A 22,573-nucleotide genomic window follows, 5' to 3' on the forward strand; every position below is an offset into this window, starting at 1 on the left:
TTAATTCTTTGTATATACTCAACTCAATTAGACTAAAAACTTGTCAAGAGAAAGAAAGTTTTCTTTTCTCTGTTCTCCTAATTGCCAATCATGCTAGCGCTTTTCTTGCTGCATAATTTGCATAAAATTATTCAAGAGTTAAATTAATTGATCTTGGTGTGGTGCTCTGAGAAAGCTTATCAGATATATGAGCTTAAATTTTAGGATAATATTGAAGAAATTGGGGAGTTTGAAGGGTGGGAAACATGTAAGCTATACGGCTACATTCTTTATTAGGAGATGCAAGCTAAATATTTTAGCCTAGCCACCTGAAACAACTGACTGCATTTTAAGCACAGATACACAAATGGTGTGTATCAAAATATTCCTATCAATGAACTAATACAGAAAAGAGATCCCTCTTAACCCTGAATCCTGTGTTTATCACTCTCAGACTCATGATGATACTGGAAATCCTGCTAAGTTGTTAGAACATCTTTAAAATCCTGGATGTAGAGTCAGCAAACATTTTCACAAGGACCATCTATACAAAAGAATGTGTGTGAGAGAGCCAACAAAATGAACTCAATGGTGTTTTTGGAGGTTCTTTGTCTCATTCTTTGATTCATTGCTTTGGGCATATTTTTGTCTTATTGGTCTTCTGCTTGTACCTTATGGTCTTTGATTTAGTGGGGTTTTGTGGGGGTTGTTTTTATATGCATGTCTGTTTGTTGTGCTTTTTCTTTGTTCTGTTTTATAGTTTTATTGTTGTTTGCCTATTTTCTAAAGAGAGAGAGAGAGAAATGGCATCAAGTTGGGTAGGTGGGGAAGAGAGATGAATCTTAGAAGAGTTGGGGGAGGGAAAATCAAGATCATAAAATATTTCATGAAAAAAGTATTTTCAATTTAAAGAATATATATCAAAAATAAAAATGAATATATATCAAAAATATATATTAAAAATGAAGTTCTGAAGTTTTGTCTCACTGAAGAAAGATGTGATCTAAGAATTTCTGAGGAAACCTGAACTATGAGTGTTACCAAACTCTACTGTCTTTTTCCTGTGCATAGATAACCACAGCACAATTTAGATTACAAATTAAGATCAATAAGAAAGTAAAAATAATGAATGATTAATTAGAACAATTACTGAACGTGCTATAATAAAAATTTTATGCAAATCTGGTTAAAAATAATGGTTCTTTTCATCTTAAATAGATATTAGGGTTTGCCACACACATGTTCTGTACTTACCCACAGGTTGAAACTATCTTTAAGAAGTCGTGCTGTTTAGTTTTTCAACTTGACACAAGTCTTTTTAGAAGAAAGAAACTTTATTAAGAAAGTGCCATCCAAATAGATTAGCTTGTGGGCAAGGCTGTACAGTCCTGTGGTGCATTTTCTTGACTGATGACTAATGTGGAAGGGCCTAGCTTACTGTGAGTGGTGCCATATGTGGGCTCATGGGTATGAGTGCTATAAGGAAAGCAGGCAGTAAAAGCCATTAGTAGTAAGCCAATAAGCAACATTCCTCCATGTCTTCTGTATCAACTCCTGCCTCCAGGTTCCTGCCTTGCTTGAGTTGCTCCCCTGACTTCCTTGGAGGGAAGGAGGGGAGGAACTTGAACTTCCCAAGGGGCAGGAAACCCTGACTGCTCTTAGGGATGGAGAGGGAGGAGGAGAGGGAGTGCGGGGAGTGGGAGGGTATTGGGAGGAGGGGCGGAAATGGAAACTTTTATAAATTAATAAACTTTTATAAATTAAAAAAAAGAAATCCAACTCTACATCACTCAGGGCATCTCTAAACAAGCGTGAACCAAGAGACTGATTTCAACAGATGATAGAATTCTCTGTAATGTTTGGTTAAATCTCTGTGAGTTCAATGCCAGCCTGGTCTACAGAGTGATCTACAGGAATGCCAGAATTACACAGTGAGATCCTGTCTAAAAAATAATAAATAAATAAATAAATAAATAAGAAAGGAAGATTTGATCCTTAAAATAAATAAAGTTGAATCAGAGAATGTAGGTTATGTACATAACCTTCAGATCAAATTCAGTGTTCTTTATAATACCAGAGCTGTTTTAAAATAATTTGATAAAGGTTTAGTCACATGAAGACATCTTATAGATCTATTAAGATCTTCTTTATCAATATTAATTGACATGAGAAAATATTCATGATTTTAATGAAAACTGGGACTCATACTTGCTATCTTTTATTTTTGAAAAGAAACATATAAACAATATGCATCTATTTCAGTGCTGAATAACAACACTAGTACAAGTTATATATCGTCATGGAGATCTAAGGGACATTCCATTAAAAGACTTTTACATATAAAATGGATTTGTATTCTCAAGTTTGACAGTTTAAGTCAGTCAGCAAGCAGGGATAGTTTTATGAGTGGGTGTCTTTTAAGTCTTTACCTGGGCGAGTGGTGGTGCACATCTTTAATCACAGCAGTTGGGAGAGGCAAAGGCAGGTGGATTTCAGTGAGTTTCAGGCCAGGCCAGCCTGGTCTACAAAGTGAATTCCAAAAGAGCCAGGATTGTTACAGAGGAGCCCTGACTCAAAAAGAAAAAAAATAAAAAAACAAAACCAAAAAAAAAAAAAAAACAAAAAAAACAAAGCAAGTCTTTATCTGAAGAGAGCGAGGTTTAGAAAACAAACTTTTTTTTTGGTTGTGGTTGTTTGTTTGTTTCTTGGAAAGATCACAATAGTCAATTTGATTAGTTATACTAATGACCTGTTTGGTCACTTATTTTGAGTTGGACAAGATTCATATTTTGTCTTGTGTTCCGACATGATTATGAAGTTTTCCTCATTTAGTTTTAATCCATTATAGTTGCACAATGCTCTTATTTAGCAGCAGTGTTTTGGAAAATGGTTTATGTTCACAAAGAAAACACCAAAGCGTAAATGGTAGCACCAGGCCAGCTCCTAGCAACACCAAGGCCAGCTGACAACACCAGGCCAGCTCCTGGAAGTCAGAGACTGATTTTCTATTCACTCTCACACAAAAAGACTATAATTATAATTATTAACATTTCTTGGGTGTTTGTGAGATTCTAAGTACTATTTTAAGTGTTTTATATCCTTCCAAACTATTTAAATCATCACAGGAACTCCATGGAGTACATATTATTAGTATTATTCTCATTTCTCAGAAAAAAAATGATCTGAAATAAAAGGGTAAATTTATTCACTTGATAAATGGTAGGTAGTAAGTAGTGGAGCAGGATTCAGCTCCATAGTTACAAATGTTACAGCCTTAATTCACTAGTATTTAGCATGTGTAAGTACATTTTAACAGAGGTTACCTTTAAAAGGTGATGTGCATAAAGGGATACAGGTGTCTTCGCTTCTTATTTTCTGAACTTTACAGTATTAATAGGCATTAATATTTAATCAGATAAATAAATCATCTATGAATGGACTGACAGAAGCTCTGTTCTCAGTGTTACTGCCCCAAATACAAACCAAAGTCTTCGGAAGTGGCAGTGCTTCCCAAGAAGTCTAAAAGGAGAAAAACAAGGTACAATACATACATACATACATACATACACACACACACACACACACACACACACATGTTTCTCTCTCCTGTCTCTCTCCTTTTTTACACCTTTTTTACATCTTTTTTAGCTTGATTTTGGCAGTAGTAACTGTGTTGCAAATAATGAAAGATTGCTGAAAATTCGCTATCAGGAGGTTTTAACTGCATCAAAGTGGGTAAGGAAGAAGTCCCACCCGAGATACACAAGGATAGAGTTGGAAGAATGGGAAGATAATGCCTTGGTCTCAAAGAAACTGATCAGTGTAGGAGGGCAACACTCCCACCCAGGACAACTGAGCAATGCAGTGTCTCCTGTTCTAAGGCATGGGACTGCAGAGAGAGAGCTGGATCTTTAGTCTGCATAAAGGCTGACATAAAATAACAAGGAATTCTAGAGATGAAAGCTAAGCAAGCTTGTGAGGGAACTATTTGGACAAAGATTTCAGAATGAAAAGAGCTTTGCCCAAATGTTAAAGGTTCCCAAGTAGATCTGTGTGTTGATTTCTGTTGTCTTACTTTTATCCCAGCGCTGGCACCAGGATTTGTGAAACAGAGACAGATGTTAAGCCTCCTGACAGGTGCCCACCCACCACCTGCGACTAGTTTAGTGGAAATGAGTTGGGTTCCCAGTATTTCCCCGCCACCACCCGCCACCTGCGCCCTTCTCTCCTTTTCTTTGCTGGACTGAGTACTCAGGGCAGCCACCCTGCCTTTTAGCACCTGGACTGCTCAGCGTGTGTGTGTGTGTGTGTGTGTGTGTGTGTGTGTGTGTGTGTGTGTGTGTGTGTGTGTGTTGGGGGGGTCTCCAAAGACTGTGCCCTTGCTGCAACTCGTGCTACCTCAGCGCTTGCTGGGGCACAAGTCAATGAGGCTTTTCCCTCCGTGATCATCGTGAATCAGCAAAGCGCTGCAGAACAGCAGCATCTCAGGGAGCAGAAATTAAGATGCTGGGGGAAGGGCACAAACGGAATGTAGCAGGGGAAATTCTAGTCCTGCTCCATACGTCCTTCCTAAGAAGGGCAATATAGAGTGCGGGGATGTGGGCTGGAAGCTGCGGGACTCCCGAGGAGCCTTCGAAAAGAGCTGGACATCAAAAGCAGGGACGGGCAAAGAAAAAAAAACCAGTACAGGTGGAAGGACCTAGGAAGCAAGCTCAGGCTAAACTGGACAAGTGTGTCCCGCAAGGTGGACAGATCTGCCGTTGCAGGCATTGTTGAAGGAACGTAGATATGGTATAGGGAAAGAAACGGGAAATTAAAAAAAAAAAAAGGATTCCAGATCCAGGACTTCCTGTCTCCAAAGTGCAAGTTCTCAAGTTCAGTTTGAGAAGTAGAGAGCCTTTTGGTGTTGGGGCATCTAGGATGGTAATATTAGGAAAATCTCTTTCAGTCGTGTTCTCCCACTCATGCCAAGCTCACTTGGCATGTGTGTCTGCCTCTCTGTCTTTATCTGAACCTCTCTCTCTCTCTCTCTCTCTCTCTCTCTCTCTCTCTCTCTCTTTCTCTCTCTCTCTTCCCTCCCTCCCTCCCTCCCTTCCTCCCTCATTCCCTCTCTCCCACCCAATCTCCCTCCTCCTCTTCCTCCTCCCCCACTATTCTCTCTCCCCGCAGCTTTGATTAATATGCATGCCCATGCTCAGTAGTATGTGCCACACTCAAGGGAGCGCGCCTCCCGCCAGCGACGCTTCCCATTCGACCCTTGGCACTTAGAGGTCGAGCAGACCGACCAGAGGTGTGGGGTGGGCAGATCAAGCTATTGGAGCTGTGAACCTGAGGACCCCTCTTTGTGCTCTGGTTACCAACACAATCCTGGCGGGACAGGGAGCCTCGGTAACCCAGACTCCGCGGATCCCCCTCGGTCTGCATGGACGGACCCAGGGGCTCAGAGCGCGCAAAAATAAAAAAATAAAAAAAAAAACGCGCTAAATTGTACCTGTGCGTGGCCGTTCCCGCCGCCGCTGCAGGTGTATCCCAGGCCGAAGCCGGCGCCCGCCTTCTCGGGGAAATCTCCCGAGGGGAAGTGCGAGGGGAACCACAGTGGCTGCCAGCTAGCTCATGGCTGGCGCGCTCACGCACAAACCCAACTTTGCCAAGCCTTCGGAGCCCCTCGGGCTCCCCCGCGCCCCCTGTGGCTCGACATACTCAGAGACCAGTACATCTCCTGATCGGAGAGATAAGGGTCCCCCTACTCTCACATTGTGGTTTGTGGAGGAGGAGCAGGTGGAGTAAGGGAACGAAGCGGGTTAAGTACTGACTCCTGACCAGCCTTTCCTAAACAATCTACACCCTCGGGGGGCGCCCGCACCAGCTCTGCTGCACCAGATCCCCCAGACCTGCCAGTGACGACAGAGAGAGAAGGACGAGAAGGAAGAAAAAAAGGAGCAGGATGGAGATAGGGAAGCCTGGCGACAGACTCTATGAACTGACAGAGTGTCGTTATCAGCACTTTTTTTATTGGGGAACGGGGTGGTAAGGGTGGTGGATGGATGTTCAGCAGAACTGTCCTGTTCAATCCACTCTGGAACGACCCAATTTGGGGCTCGGGAGAAAGATTGTCCTCCGACACATTTGGGGATGGATAGGCTCCAGACGCGCACTGGTCCCCTGTGGTGCCCCTGGAGCTGCAGTGTTGGGGCGATCTTAAATGGCTCTTACTTGGGAGGAGGCGTGATTTCCGCGCTCGAGCGTCTCGGTTCCCCACCCCCTCTCGGCAACAGCCAGTGTGAGCCACCACCTGAGCCTGGCAAGAGCTGGGGCGCACTCAGTCCTCAGCCTGCTTCTTTCCTCCTCTGGAGAGACTTGGCTCCAAGCGGGTCTGCCGGACACCCCCATTCTACCCCCTAACGGGAGAACTCTTTTACTTTTTTTGTTTGAAAAATTCGGGCCATCTCTTTATTTATCTCCGAGTCTCCCGGGAGGAGGCCGGGGTGGGGGGTGCTCCTGGCCCGCCGAGCCGGGGGAGGGGGAGCGCGCTGAGAGGAGGGGACTGGGTGTAGCCTGGAATTCTCCGTCCTCGTGTTCCAGGCTGGCGCACAGAGTCTCCAGGCGCTAGCGCCACCACTGCCGCCGCTCCCCGCGCCATCCCGTCGTTGGCTTAGGGGATCGGGTGAGTGGGGTCATGACGTGCCGCGGGGGCCGCTCCCAGCCCCGCCCGCGCTGATCAGGGACGCGGCAGTGTCTTGCTTAGCCCCCCGGGCTGGGAGGCTGCAGGGGGTGGGGAGGGGGCCCAGGGTAGGGCGGGGTGGGAGCAGCTCAGAGACCGCCAAGCTGGGGGGCTCTCCGGGCAGGCGCGGCTGCGGGCAGGAGGGCGTGTCTCCAGCCCGAGGGGACCCTCCCGAGGCGCGGCGCGGGACTCCCCGATGGTGGTGCCGCGGCTCCAGGAGAGCTCAGGGTCTTGCCTCCACCGCCGCCGCCGTCGCCGCCGCCGCTGCGGGCGCCACCACCACCACCGCCGCCGCCGCCGCCGCCGTCGCCCGAGCCCGCGCCGAGCGTGCGCCTCGCCCTCCTCCCGCGCCCGCTCTGCTCTAGGATGCTGCGGCAGGTTCTGCACAGGGGCTTGAGGACGTGTTTCTCCCGGCTTGGCCACTTCATTGCCAGTCACCCGGTCTTCTTCGCTTCGGCGCCGGTGCTCATCTCCATCCTGCTCGGCGCCAGCTTCAGCCGCTACCAGGTCGAAGAGAGCGTGGAGCACCTGCTGGCGCCCCAACACAGCCTAGCCAAGATCGAGCGCAACCTAGTCAACAGCCTCTTCCCGGTCAACCGCTCCAAGCACCGGCTCTACTCGGACCTGCAGACCCCTGGGCGCTACGGCCGGGTCATCGTCACCTCCTTCCAGAAAGCTAACATGCTGGACCAGCATCACACGGACCTGATCTTAAAGGTGAGAGCAGGGCGGGTGCAGGCAGCCCCTAACGGGGCGACTGCGGCTGCCGGGCTGGCTCCGCGCGGAGTCCTGGCTGAGAAAGCCGCTTCTACTATCCCAAGCGGTGGTTGCCGCAGGGGCTCCCCTAGACAGTGCGTCCCTAGGCAGCAGCCCAGAGTCTCTCAGACTCCAAGGCATGGAGCGTCAGGGTCCGGGTCCCAGCCGGGCCCTGCCCTTACTGCCTCTGCTGTCACCCCGCAGCTGCTGCAACAGTTGGGGCGGCGGCGGCCACAGTGCTTTAGTCAGTGCGCTTGTTTTGGTCGCAGTGGGCTTGGGGGAAGGGAGGCTTTGGGATAACCGGGCCAAGAAGAAGCGGAACAAGAGAATACATTCAAGAAAGTCCCGCTACTTGAGAACAAAATACTATGCAGGAGGAGGGAAGTGAGGTTCGGAGACACCATTCCGCTATTCTCATTTTTCACCTCCCTTCCTCTAGTTCCCCCAGCCAAAGTGTTTTGGGAAAGGTTACTTTAGCTTGAAAGTAAGGGCCAGAGGAATGTGAGTTGGCATGGTAAGGAAAATAACACCCACCCACACCCAACCAAAAGTGCAGTCCCTGATGAAGAACTGGCAGCCACCAGCCCACTCCTCCCGGAGCAAGGTAGCCATGTCTGGGTTTGAGAGTAGGAAATGGTGCTCGCAATTCAGTTATTTCATCTCTCATAGTATTTTCAATCCACTTAAATGCAACTTCTTTGGGAAAAGAGAGAACAGGTTGATACACTTTTATTGGGGTTTATTGGAACGCGTGGGTGAGGGCCAGATCCAGAGGCCGGAGATCAGGAGCCAGGACGTGGCCCTGAGAACGTCACAGAAACACAGAACAGAAACTGCTTGTGCCTTCCGTCAGAGGTGGGCATTGAATGTGAAAAGTGAGGTTAATGGTGATAACTTTCAAGAAGTTCCTAAGGAAAGCTGAGGAGTGATGGCTAGAAATGGGAAAGTGAAGAGACTATGAGTGAAAACAAATTCAAATAAAATAAAAGTGAGGCTATTCAATCTGAATCTAGGTGGAGACCGTGAGGTTTGTTTACTTCAGCTTCTGCTCTGGGGAGGGCAGACAGGAACCAGTCCCAGCTGAGATGCCAGAAGGCTAGTGGAAAGTGCTGGTTTCCTGTGGGGTCTCTGGGAATAGTGGAAGGTTAGATTCCTCCTTCTGCCAATGGGAGTCTGCCAGTGAGCTTGGGGAAATCTTTACTCTGTCTCTTCCTCTCCAGGTAACCATGTGTCCCTAGAGACGAGCTCATTTTCCTCTATAATTTCCCTCTCTGTTTGTTGACACGCTATCCAGCACCAATTAGTAAAGCGGGGAATCTGACTGGGGACAGACTAGAATTAGAACATTCTTACATCGAGTGGCCTGTGGTATTTCTAACGGCACACCAATCACCACACATATTCAGTTATTGCTGAAATGTTTGCTTTCCTCTGAGGTTGTTTTTCAACATCAAAGTGAGCTTTCTTTTTCTCAATACTTCAGAGCATATATTGTGATATAGATAAATACTGTTAGGAATATCTTCTCAAGAATGTGTGAGTAGAACTATCTCAAGCTTAAGGAAACTAGAATGTAGCAAATCTGGCCAGTTGGAAATGCTTCTTTTTTTTTTGTAGAAGAACTACTAAGTTATGCTTCTCCTTGAATCCCCCCCCCACCAAGATGTTTCCATTTGCTTTTTCTCTCTAACAAACCACTGTGCCATTGTGACAGATAGTCACCAGTTATATTCACTGTCAAGGTTAATGAGACATCATCAACAGGCATATCAGATATTTTGCAATTATATTCTTTCTGTTTGCTTTTGATTGGTTCAAAACAAACAAACAAAAACATATAATAAGAAGACTGGACTGGAGAGAAACAGGCTGGTCTTGCCTGCGTATCACAGAACAGTCTCAGGGTACAGTTTCTAAAAAATGGGATGCTTCTTCATGGCTTAGGTATATGGGTAAAAACAAAGCAAAGCCAAATAGTGGTCATAAACTCATTTCCAGATAATGGCTCTCTAGTCAAATCAGTTCGTACAGCTTATAACAACGCATACTTATGAAACATAGGGAATTGCCTTTGATTTTAAATTGGGTATACATTTTATTCTTTATACACTCAACTCAAGCCCTATTTTTGGTAGGTCTAGAGCAGGGGGATAGGAAAATGGTTCTTCAGTAGTCATGGCAATGTAAAGTGTGGGAGTAAGCACTCCCCCCACCCTTTTTTTCCACTTAGAGACATGATGACTTGTCCTTTCCAAGAGGTATTGGGAGTGAAAGTGTTACTGTCACTGCTAGTGTGATTCCCATCCTTTGTTATTAGCATCAAGGACAGCCCCACAGACATTTAACATTGTATGCTACACCTAATAGCCCCTGTGCATTTTATAGCATCTCATTTGAAGTTAAATGAGTGGGCAGAGCTTGAGCAGGGCTTGACTTTTCTGGGTACTGCCAAACTGCAGGAAGCAACTTGTAGGGGATGCATAAGGAACTTCAAGCATAATGTCTTTCTCTGCACAATACTATTGAACGAAGGATATTGTTCTTCATGTATTAGGACACCTACTTGCTGAACAAAAAGAGAGAGAGAAGGTAAAAAGAAAAAAAACATAGTGGAGGTTGTTATGACAAAAAAGATTGACTTTTAAAAATGTAACTAAGAGAATAACGGGAAAAGTCTGTTTGAAAATCACATTAAGCTGGTTCAAAGGTGCTTTCTCAAACTTGTGTAAATGATATGATTATGTTACTCTCACACTGTAGTAAAGAATTTGACTCCATATTGTGTAGGAGGTGACTTTCCCCAGCAATAGTTTCCTCTGAAGGCTGCAAGGCAAGGTTATGAATTTAGGCAGAAGTGGATAGAGTCCAGCAATGTTAAGGAGGCCTCAGCAGTTCATTTTTGAACCCCCTCAACTAAACATTGATTTTTTAAAAGTCCTTATTTTACTACACAATTGCATTTGGCTCCTTATCCTTTTAACAGAAAAAACAACAATGTTCTTATCAGCCGGTTTAAAAGTAAGACTTCATGGACTTTATGGATAAATATTTTCATGATTATATAAGAAGAAATTTTAGAACACCCCATTATAAACTAATCCAGGTTATAGCCAAAAAAATACTGGATTTATCCTGGAATCATCCATGTAGAGAGAATTAGTATAGCTGAGTCCTCAGGATGTTCTTGCCATCCTTGCCCTGTTTACAAGTTGTAAGCATATCCTGTGTGTAGGGATATTGAGATAGGACCTCTACACATTACAGGCAGACAGGGTACTCTTTAAAAGTTAACTGACGTAGCCATGAAAAAAAATACAAAGACAGAACTGGAACACAGATTTGAATTTATATCCTAGTGTTCTTTTCCTGAGATTGCCTTCCATTAAACTGTCTTTCATATGATAAACAACTTCAATGATTTTTGAAATGAACATTTTAGAATTATCCAAATGAAATATCTTTGACCAAAGTCTTATTTATATCCCCTCTTATACTGTTGCTCTAATTGGATAATAAGGTTATTTTCTTGGCTAATTTTCTCTGGTAGATAGATAGATATATTCCAAATACCCAAAATAAAACATTATTTTTAATTATCAATGTATTAAAACATGAAAGATAAACATGGCTATTTTCCTGATAAAGTGCTTGTTCTCTGTCAGGGTCCAGGCACATTTTATCTTTGGTCACCTACAGTCTCTAACAGATACTTGATACTCAATAAAAACTTGGTGAATAGACCCTTCCTTGCTTAGTAAAGCATTTATGCAATAGGAAAAGAAAAACCCATAGAAGCTACCTTGAAATGTAACTTCAAAATGACATCTCAATTTTTATAACTTTATAGGCAGTTCTCAAACAAACAGCAAGTTTTCTTCATTAGTAACCTCTACAGCCATATCAAGACATATTTTGGCTTTCAAATTGATTAGGAGAATTTTCTTTCTATTATATATTATGCCCACATCCTCAAAGAAACCCCACAGACATATTCTCACTAAGGATGTGGTTTTTCATTTACTAGGGAATCTTATTTGGTTCAAATATTGAGTTTCCATTTCATTTAAGCTCTTTGTGTTTAAGTACATTTGATAGAATTAAATTACAAACAAGATTAATAGAATTTAACTTAGAGGTATTTGATTCCAGCATTCTGAGAAGGGCAACACATTTGCTATCTTGAGGTAATAAACCTAGCTAGATAAAGATTCCAGCTTATGAAAATTACCACAAGAAATTATAATCTATATTTTAGCTAAATAGTTTTTTACACTTCAAAATGTTTTCAACAAGACAAAACAAAATATTGCCAGGAACTGTGTGGGGTCCATTGTGCTTAAAATACTTACCATCTGATTATTTACATGCAAAGTTTCTACATAATATTCTTAAAGTTCAGCATTGGAGTCATTTCATGATGTCAGTACTATTAAAATAATGCATGAAACAATATTTCTCAACGGGAGATGACTGTGCCCCCACCAGGGGACAGCAAAATATAGTGATATTATTTGTTGTTATTATTATCATCATTATTTGTCATTATTATTTGTCATTATTATTATTATTGTCATATTGATGGTGAAGACATTGTGCCATTGATAGTGAGTGGGTAGAGGCCAGAGACAGTGCTGAGAATTTTATAATGCACCATGTAATAACCCTCCAAACAAAATATTATCTGGCTCCAAATGACAATTGTGTAATATTAGAAAAATCCTTTTCTTCATATATTTGTATTTATTGGGACCTTTTTTTTCAACTATACTGATTAATGGAAAAAATATCAAAGTGAATTTCAGACGCAAATATCTTGCTGAAGATTGGGGATCAATGCTCTGACATGTGAATTGGTGCTCTTGGACAATTGGGTAGACACCCGATTTTCCAATGTAGTCTTCCTAAGATGTGGTTGTCCTGCCCTCTCCCATAACTTTATCCCTTATAAATTATACCAGCTGAAGAGGAACCGAGAAACTGAATATAATCTAACTTCTTGAATGGCAAAGCTGCGGACTTGATACCAGCCTTTGTGACTTGGTAGATAGTAAAGTGCCCATTATTAGTGTGCCTGAAGCTTTAATCTATAGCATTTGCCCACTTAGAACAGGATTTTCCTGATTGTGTGTAAGACCCCACTGTGAGTGCAAATCTGTCAAGAAGACAAGCAGGCAGGCAGCACTTTGCTGCCTGTTCCAGCTGTTCTGCAAAAACTACAAAAGCAGAGCTTCATTCAAGGAACATCCAATCAAAGAACCTAGAGTTTGGAAAGCACTGTAAAGGTCATCTCAACAGACCGATTCAGGGATCTTCTCTTAGCATCTCTAGGTGTCTTGTTTGGTGATAGGTCCTGTGACACCCTGGGTAGTACATTTCCTTCTATGAGTTATCCAGGTGGCAGACATTCTATGAAAAAATCATTGAGTCCAAGCCGGAAAGAGTAGCCTTTTTGCATTTGTCCAGTCAGTGAATTGCCTTGTACATGCTATTTTTGCACTAGGGAAAATTAAGAGACTGAAGACATTTGATTCTCATTTCATGGGAAGTATACTCAAATAGCCTGAGTACAGTCTCAGCCTGTGTTATATGACTTTTAAGTAAACTGCATTTGAATAGTTAGTATCTCAAAGTGCCCACCCTACTTTTTTCATTTGAATTTGAGGAACATTACAAGACAAGGTGGTGCATGCCTGTAATTCTAATACTTGGGGGGTGAAGGATGGAGGTTAAGGAATTCAAGGTCCTTCTCAACATTGTGGTAAGTTAGTTGGCAGCCAGTCCAGTGTATGTAAGACCCTGTCTCAAGAAACCAACAGAGATTTTTAAGAACAATCATTTGCTCTACTCATGCAGGTAAGCATTTTGAACCAATTTTGGTTATTATATGAACCTAAATTGACATTTCAATATAAATCCCTAAGAGAAAACCTAAGTTTTAAATCACTCCTCGGATCTTAGTAGATTCCAGAAGAAATATAGACATTTCTTCAATAACTTCCCAAACTGCACCTTTAACAATTCACAAAACAGACTTCACGGAACTTTTAAGCATTTAACTGCCAAGCCCTTATGATAAATAAGAAGGGAGTTAAGTGAAACAGTTTATTTTCCTCTTGAGGTTGCAGCATTCCTTGGAACAGAAGCTAGGGAAATCTGAGGCGATAAACTTTGACTTGGTGGTATATGCCATCTGGTACCTGATTTGGGGACTCAGTATGAGCCCTGACTGAGAAGTGAGATAGGCTTAAAGTAGACCTTTGATGTCACCGGCTTGGTAGTATATCACAGCCAGCAGGCCTGTCTGCAGCACTGCCTGTGTCTCTGCTACATCTCCGGAAGGCCACAGAACTACAGAGGTATCCTGCCAGACTGATTTAATGACCAGTAGGGGAGGTGAGTAATCTCTAACCTTTAAAAACAAAACAAAACAAAACAAAATGAAAATCAACCCCAGTTGTTATTTCATGTGAGACGCCCTGAATGATATATCATAAATGTTGTGTCTTTGAGTTCACAATTCATATTTTGAACAAAAGGGGGCAATGAGGGACTAGAGAAGCTAATTTGTAAATTAGTGTTCTCTCAGAAACTCTCTAGCAAAGGTTGCTTTTGGTATCTTTAAAAATCCAATTGTTCATTCTCTCAGAGGCAGAGGCAGGTGCATCTCTGTGAGTTCAAGGTTCAAGGGCTGCCTGATCTACATAGTGAGTTCCAGGATATCCAGGACTATATAGAGAACCAGTCTCAAAATAAAACAAAATTTAATTATTCAGTCTTCCACTTTAGATTTAAATCGTGGACTCTTAAGTACAGTCAAGATGAGAATTTAGTTTAAAGCTACATATTGGGAACTGCAATTAGAAAATGTCAGTAGGGGAGTAAGAAGAAGATATAAGAAGTAGCAGATAGCCAGCCAGAGGGACGTTATCAAACAAGTGTCCACTGTGGGTACCCCAATCAAATTCTCATTAGTCAGCTCAGAGAGACATTGGAAATGTGTGTGTGAGAAGCTGGCTCTTTATCCTCCAGCTCCAGTTGATATACCTACATACAGGAATAATAAATTATGGGCACTTCTACATGCAGAACTTCCCCCCACTTCTAATTATTTTAAAACCTCAATAAAGCACCACAGGTGATTGCACTAGTTGACTTTGACATGTGGAGACAAGTGTAAGCTGAGAGAAAATGGCTAGGCCCATAAGAGCATCTGTCCTAAGATATCTAGCCAGAGTTATGCATTTAGGGACTTAGGGCCCTGTTCCTAGATGATATCCATCCTTTCACTCAACTAAATGACTGTGACCTCATCTTCGTGAAGCTTAAAGTCTTGAGACAGCATATCTGTTTACTCTCCAGTTTTCCAAGAACTACCAGATTCTGAATAGATGATTCCAAACAGGGCTTAGCACCACCAGATAATGTGACTTTAGTTGTTGAACCGCCACATCTAAATGGCTCGTGTCCAGCCACTCATTATGAACTCAAATGTCTGCAGGGCTCCAGCTAATATCCAACATCTTAATACAATTATTATGGTTCTCCCTAGAATTGCCCTTCTCCCTTTAAGATCCATTTCTCAAACCTTCTACTTATGAGGCTTTCTCAGATTCATGGCTCCTTCTTGCCCTTAAATCTGCTTGACTTGCACTGGCATCCATATTTCATTAATGCTAAGTAGAAAACATTACATAATTTTCTGTATTTTCATGATACTTTCTCTAGGATGCTGATAAATATCTCCTAGATGCTAGCAAAATGTGTCATGTGAATCAAGTATTTAATAATTAAGTTATTGGCAGTTGTTGACTTAGCGGATAGACAATGTTTTCTTCTTCCCTCTTGATTTATTTAGGTCAAAGAGATCTTTTTTACATGATTTCTTTAGGTGACTTCATTTTTCATCTCTGATAAAACTTGATGATAAGCATCCATTCCACTTCCAGATGGGTGAGGAGAAATCCTTAGAAAATTAAACTCCTTACCAACCTCCTCTGATTTGTGTTCAGTTTGGGAAGGTATAAACTTGCATACTGAAAAATGTACTCCCATGGAAGAGGCAATACACTCTGCAGTTCTCACCAGTATCTTGGAAGTCAATTGCTCACACTATAGATGTCCTTTTGTTGAGGGGCGGGAAGACCTGTAGTAAGTTTCAATATATTGGCCTCTCATAGATGTCCTTTTGGGAGAGGACGGGAGGACCTGGAGTAAGTCTCAATATATTGGCCTCTCTCATACTCAAATACAAGCATGGAGTATTTTTTTTTTCAAAATCTGGGACAAGTGATTTTTTTCCTACTTACAGCATTGATTTTACAGAGATCTGCATTTCTATGTTACTTCTTCCTACTCCTCTTAAGAGTGAATCAGGACACAGGAAATATTGATCACAGGGATGAGCTTAAAATTTTATGATACCATTACAAAAATCAAGATGAATTCTGTCAATTGAATAAAATCTGTAGGACTTCCAATGTTTTAGCTTTGGAAGTAAATACGTTTTGTGTATTCCTTGATATTCCCTTATCATCACTACTGCCAAAGCTTTGTCAATTCTGAATCACGCAAGAAAAAAATCCTACTGTGTTATACAGCTATAAGCTTCAATGCTCAAACAAACTGACATTTAATCCTTTGATTTTGCAAGGTTTGAGTTGTTGGCTTTTGGTTTTGCTCTTGTAGTTGTATTGCATATGGATATGTGATACATCGAGTAAAGTTTACTTTCCTTTTTAAGCAGCACACACACATCACCTAGGACTATCGTTAAACTATAGGTTTAAACTATAGATTCTGATTCAGTGGTTTCTGGAATGGGACTTGCCAATCTGCATTTCATTTTTTTTCTTTGGAGGTATTTTATTGTTTAGATAAGGTCTCTCACTTTAGTCCAGGTTACTTCAGACGCTAGGCAGTGATTCTACCTTAACCTCAAAAGTGTAGTGACTACAAGCCTTAGATACCATGCCTAGCTTAGTCTGCATCTCCATCAAGTTCTCAGGCAATGCTGATGTTGGTCAGCAGATCACATTTTGAGTAACAGGGCTCAGATTTAGCTTTTGTAAATAGAATGATTTTGAATCAAGAAAGCCAAGTTCACACTCCCATTCTAACATTCTTCTAACAACTTTGTGCACACGTGTGTGTATGTGTGTGTGTGTGTGTGTGTGTGTGAGAGAGAGAGAGAGAGAGACAGACAGAGAGAGAGAGAGAGAGAGAAAGAGAGCGAGAGAGAGAACATATGTGTGTGTGTGTGTGTGTGTGTGTGTGTGTGTGTGTGTGTGTATACTGTGTACTTTGGACAAGTCGCTGAATTTCCTTTCATTTGTATTGGGGGCAATGACAACTTTTTTACCCATTTAAAGTAAGGCTACAATGAGATAAATATGTGGAAACATTGTGTAACCATATCCCCCTGTAGGGTGTGTGGTTTTATTACTATTTGCTTTTTAAATGACTGTTATTTCCTTATATGTGCCAGCTCTTCGAACATGATTACTGCCTGTTGAGTAAATAGACAATGCAGTTTTTCTTTGATCCAAAAGGCAGTAATTGGTGCTAGATCCATATCCTCAATACTCAGATTGGCAATGTATTGGTCTTTAATGACTCCACCTGGGTCATTATAGATGATTGAATTTATCCTATTGCTGAGCAAGCAGCAGCTTCTACACAAAGTTCTTAAGCAGGCAGAGCTGCTTAATGAGATTGGGTGCTTGAAATTCCAATTCGTCCAGGTAGTTTCTCTGGGCTTTGAACTCCTCATCTTCAGCCTTAATAGGTGCTTTGCACACCAGAGGAAACCTTGAGTTACTACCCAGGGAGCTGCCATTGACATGACATTCTCAGAAGGTTGTGGGCTCTATTTTCAAGCCTTTCTTTCCAGTTCTGAGCAGCCTGCCCCCCAAAAAAGGAATTCTCCAGTAATTTAGGTGAGAGAATCCCTAACTTTGCTCTCTTGCTTAATTTACATAACGACAGTGTTTCCCTGGGAAATCTTGTCCACATAAGTAGGTCTTCAAGCACTTCAAAAGGAAGGGTGTTGTTGGAATTGCCCTAGATCAGGACAATCAGGCAAATGATAATTGAAAATTCTTTTGAAACTGAATTATTGGAAAATTTTACTGACTAGAGATTTTTATCATTATAGGTCAGTGTACTTTCTCACCCATCCATTTGCAAGATTTATTTCTATAGGTCATGAAAGAAATCAATAAAGTTCAAAACAAATCCACCAGTCAAGAAAACTTACCTGGTTTTCCCTGACTAACACTATCAAACGAAACCATCTTCATTGCTAAGAGAGGGTTAGTGGTGCTTCTCAGGTTTGAATGTGCTTTGGAAGTCCTTGGGAATCTGTAGCTGCATTAAATTCCCAGGGTTGCTGATGCCCTTCTGTTGTGTCTTTGTGTGTGCTTCTTAACTGTTTCTATATGCCAAAGGAGTAGCTCTCCAACTTGAGCCTAGAAGATTTGTCCAAATGTAGACTGGATTCCACCATGATTTTCTGTGTCAATTTGACTGACGTAGAACCTAAGACTGTATTTTTACCAGTTCTCCAAAGGAGTGCTATGTCTCCTAGTCCAGGGACCATATTTTGAGACCTGCGAGGTAAAATATCCCGGCAGTTAGTTACCATAATTAATTCTAAGATGGTATTCTTGACTTGTAGAAACTGGGCAATAAATACAAGCAGGCGGTAAGAGTTATTTTTCATTGGTGAATTCTGAATGATATTATGATAACTTTTATATAAAGAGTTCTACACGAATCTAAATATTTGTGGTTTTCAGCATAAACGAAGACACATTTTCTCAGTTGCCTGTCTTCAGGTGGTATAAGTTGACTCAAGGGGCTGAGCAGTATAAAGAAAACACTGAGACAGAGCAAGAAGTTCCACCCAGAGATAGACAGATAGACAAACAGACAGACACACACACAGAGAGACAGAGAATGTTACTGCTACCAGCATCATATTTACAGCTACCAAAGCTTCTTCTCTCCCAGAGACTTTCTATGCTGGATTCTAAGGCATTTGCCTTTATAGAAGGTTCCATTAAAACAAATCAGTCCACAGCAGGCACAGATAATAATAACTGCATGTTGTTTCTGAGACAGGACCCTAGCTATGTAGTTAGTTGTGCTGAAGAAATATTACTCATAGCACTTGTTAAAGATTATTAAAGCAGATAAAGACCTTACTCAGTCAGAACCATTGGAATAAATATAGTATTGGTATATTATTCTGTGACAGGAGAGAGAGAGCTCAGGATTGATTATTAATATATGGGAAAGTGGTAATTTTTAGTCAAGGAACAGGTTGGGGAATGGTGAATGAAAACTCATTAAGAAACATCAGGAATGAAGAGGAGATTCTGGCTAAAGCAACTTGGCATGATTCTTGATGGAAGAAGGCCAGAGTGATTAGATATTACCTGAGGCATCCAGAAAATGAAGAATTTGGTCAGGTGATCAGTGTAATACAGAGGAGGAAAGGGGGTTCTGGTTAGGCGGACTTTTGCTCAAGTCTAAAAGCCATGATCTACTTGGGAAGAAATCTCAGGAGCTTGGCTAGTTTGGCAAAGAAGAGAGTCCTTATCAGTTTCCAGAAGTAAGTTGTCCACACGGAGGACTTTGACAATGAATGTTCTGTCTTAACTACTGTTGGACTTTAGTGCTATTAGAGATAGATGGCGTTCAGTAAGCTCCAATTTTGGCCAAGTAGAAGTAGTGCTTCAAAACCCTACAGGTCTGTGTTTTTAAGTTGTGAACTGCTGAAGAGCCCTCGATCGAGCTGCTTAAACTCTCTAGGAGTCTACATTTTATTCCCTGAAAATTGTATCATTAAGATATACATTTACTCTTGGCCTTAGTAAAGGCTTCCTCTCCAGGGGAAAAAAATGAGAAAGCACATCCCTGAAACTTTATTTCAGATTCTCCTCTACTACAGCCCCTTCAAAAGAGAAGGCTTTGTGCTTCTCTTAGACTACTTAACAGAGTGATAAAATCAACATGAGTCAGGGATTCATAAAGTAGTCTATACCACTGAAGAAGTACTTGTTATGGTCACAGGCACAAGTCCACTAAAAGACTGATATTTCCTTGGAAGATTATAAAGCATTTCCCCTTCTCATGTTTTACCAGTATATGACAATGCTACAGTATAATAACAATATATTGTAGTTAAAATATCAACAAGACACAAACTGTATTGGGACATTTGTGTAAGAAAGACAAAAACCAACAAAGAGACAAAAACAAAGACAGTCAGGAAATTTGAAACTTTGGGGGCCCAAACAATAATGGACATTAAAATGGCATCTAGAAACTAGGCTAATGTAAGTTCTCACTATGAGGGTCTACTAGCTCAGATCCTATTAATTGATAATATCCAGCCGTGAAAATAGTGTGACTCTGAGGAGCTAAAGGAAATATCAGAACGAAACTAGTATAACACATATGTAGTTGTTGGGTATGTTCCAGTAGTCATGTGTTCCTCCTAGGAACCTTCATGAACTTGCTTTCATCAAAGAACTAACAGTGTCGTCCATTAAAGGTCTACTTCTTGCCTGTCACTCATCATCTTGAGGGCAAGAACAGTCTTATTTACCATCCTGGTCACCTCGGAGCAGAAGTGAGGGACAGAAGCTCAGGGACAGGTCATATGCCTCCACTTGCTGGGGGCATCTCAAATCTTCAGGAGATTGATGAAAATTTAGATCTAGATTGGAAGACAGGTGCTGATGTGAACTGGAGGTTAGTTAACCTACAGGCGAGGAGTCAAACTGTGGAAATCAAATTTATTTTTATGAAGAATTTAGTGAACAATAACAAGATCAGAGAGTACAGAGTCAGTGTGTTCAGGAAAACCAAATGTATAAATCACATAGAGCGAAACTAAAAGCTAGGTGAACAGATAAGAGGAGGGGACAGTATTGAGTCGGGGAATTCATTATAGAAGTGAGGAAGAGTTTGAGTGACATCTCAAGTCTGCTGAATGCATTTGTTGCCCAAGGACATGGCAGGGAATAAACCATACCCAAACCTTGGCAGAACCTACCAAAACTCCATAGAATTTTCTACATGTTGAACCATTTCAGATGCTCAAAATCCCCTTTCAACTTTACATTAATAATATTCACTTATGAATATCTGTTAAGAGTTTAAGAAGATGGAGACTAAAAATTAGCTATGAATTTGTGTCCTTGGAAATTATGAATGAGCTGTGGATCAGTACATGGATAGAGTGACCCTAGAGTGACCTTTTAAGGGAGTGGGAAGAACAGGGGCAAAGGGAGCAGGCATCAATTACTATTTGTGGTAAACATGATCTATCTCACTTGCTATATAGTCCAGACTGGCCTTCTACCTGCAGCCAGCCTTCCCAGTACCGGTATTATACACATGTGCTACCACGTCCAGCATGAGTTACTTTCCTAAATGTTACTTGGGGACAAGAAATAGAAACTGTTTACAGATGGAAGATGTGCCTGAAGTTAGAAAACTTATCAGGTGAATAAAGCCTTTGTTACACATCAGCCTATTTCAAAGTTCAGGAGATGGAATTTATAGAGTTTGAGAACATAGCAGAAGAGAGAGTGAACTACTCTAAGAAAGAAAAAGAGAAAAATGCTAACCAATGAAAGAAATTGTGTTTATAGAGAGGAAAAGTCATGGTTTTGATTTTCACAAATGAATGATGGATGCAGATGTAGTTATCTTTAAGGATTTAGTAGCAGCATGTTGAAAAACTCAAACCATCAAACTACCGGAATGGGAGCAGAAGTGAATCTTGTCAAGTGCCAAAGAAAGAACATACTAGTATTTGTGTGACAATGAAATGAGAAGACAGTTTGAGCAATAAAACCATAGTACAGTGTCTCCTTCTTATTTGCTCTCAAATGGGCTTTAGCATATAGGCCAGAAATTGAAGCAGTAGAGAGGCAGGCTTAGAGAGTTCACACTGGAAATGCTTAGGTTTTGGGATATGATTTACAGATAAAAAGGATTTATTCAAGATTTTTTTTGGAGCTGAATAGCTCATCAGAAGAGACTGCAATGACTAAGAATAATTTAAACAGAAGATGAAAGAGTGACCTTCTAATTCTATCACATGTCTAACTACCTGTTAACTATGATTGCATGTTAGAATCATCAGAGTTATTCAGATATGTTATATAAGACCACACACTCACTTATTTTCATTCCAATGTCCAAAAACTAGGGTGACCTACTCAAAATGTGATCCACAGTCTAGTAGCATCTCCATCTTTGGAGATCTTGCTTGTAATGAAAACTTTTGGGGCCTACTTACACTGTTAAATCAGAGTAGCCATTTTAACAAGCTCTCAATACACTCGGATTTGTGCATACACTAAAATCTAAAGTGTTGGACTCAAGTATCATCTAGAGTGGGGCCCACACATGTCCCCTTTTTGGAAGCTAACCTATAAGGTTCTAATGTGGAAACAGAGATGAGATGAGACCATCCTTGATAGGAAGAAAAGATCATTTCAAAATTTCTTTAAACTCTTGTGATAAAAGTTTATATCATTCTACACATATACCAAAAAATTGTATGCAAAAACTGGTAGCACCCAAATCATGTCTAGACTTAATATCATCATACCAAAGAGAACATCATGGTTTTGATAGTGTACTATACTTATACAAGATACAAGATTGCAGAAATCTCAGTGGTTCTAGGCCTCCTTAGCCTCCTTATTCCCCAAGGAAAGATGAACACACTATCCACCCCTTCTGCAGCCCCATGACATAGTACAATCAGATCTGCAGCCCCAAGATGCAGGACAATCAGACACAATAGAGAATCAAGTCAAAGCAGGAACTCAGTTTATTACTGTGAGCATCAGTATAGGTTAAGTGACAACCTGTGATGTGGGGGTACCTCCAGCCAAAGAGAGACAGCCAAGCCCTCCTTCTGTCTGGAGGGGCATCTACCTAGATTTTGCTGTCTCATCCTCACTTGCTTCCCTCAAACTAGAGCCAGGCTTTTCTCTGTCCCACAGGCCTCGAAGTATAGCCCTGAGATAATTTTGCCCCAACAGAGTGGGTTGTATGTGGGAACTCTGAACTCTTGTTTGTGACTTCTTG

The 22,573-nt window shown here is 41.5% G+C and overlaps 1 protein-coding gene across 1 annotated transcript in view; it reads left to right on the top strand.

Moving 5' to 3' along the window:
* The first annotated feature begins 6,796 nt into the window (after window positions 1–6,796).
* The window catches only part of Ptchd1 (patched domain containing 1), a 53,620-nt gene continuing 37,843 nt past the window's right edge, over window positions 6,797–22,573 (top strand). Inside the window, exon 1 of the mRNA XM_048440731.3 lies at window positions 6,797–7,417. Within this exon, the coding sequence (XP_048296688.3) occupies window positions 7,067–7,417 (351 nt within the window). The 5' untranslated portion in view covers window positions 6,797–7,066. The remainder of the gene's footprint in view (window positions 7,418–22,573) is intronic.

This window comes from Myodes glareolus, chromosome X, assembly GCF_982192425.1.
Source record: "Myodes glareolus chromosome X, mMyoGla1.1, whole genome shotgun sequence".
Taxonomy (NCBI): Eukaryota; Metazoa; Chordata; class Mammalia; order Rodentia; family Cricetidae; genus Myodes; species Myodes glareolus.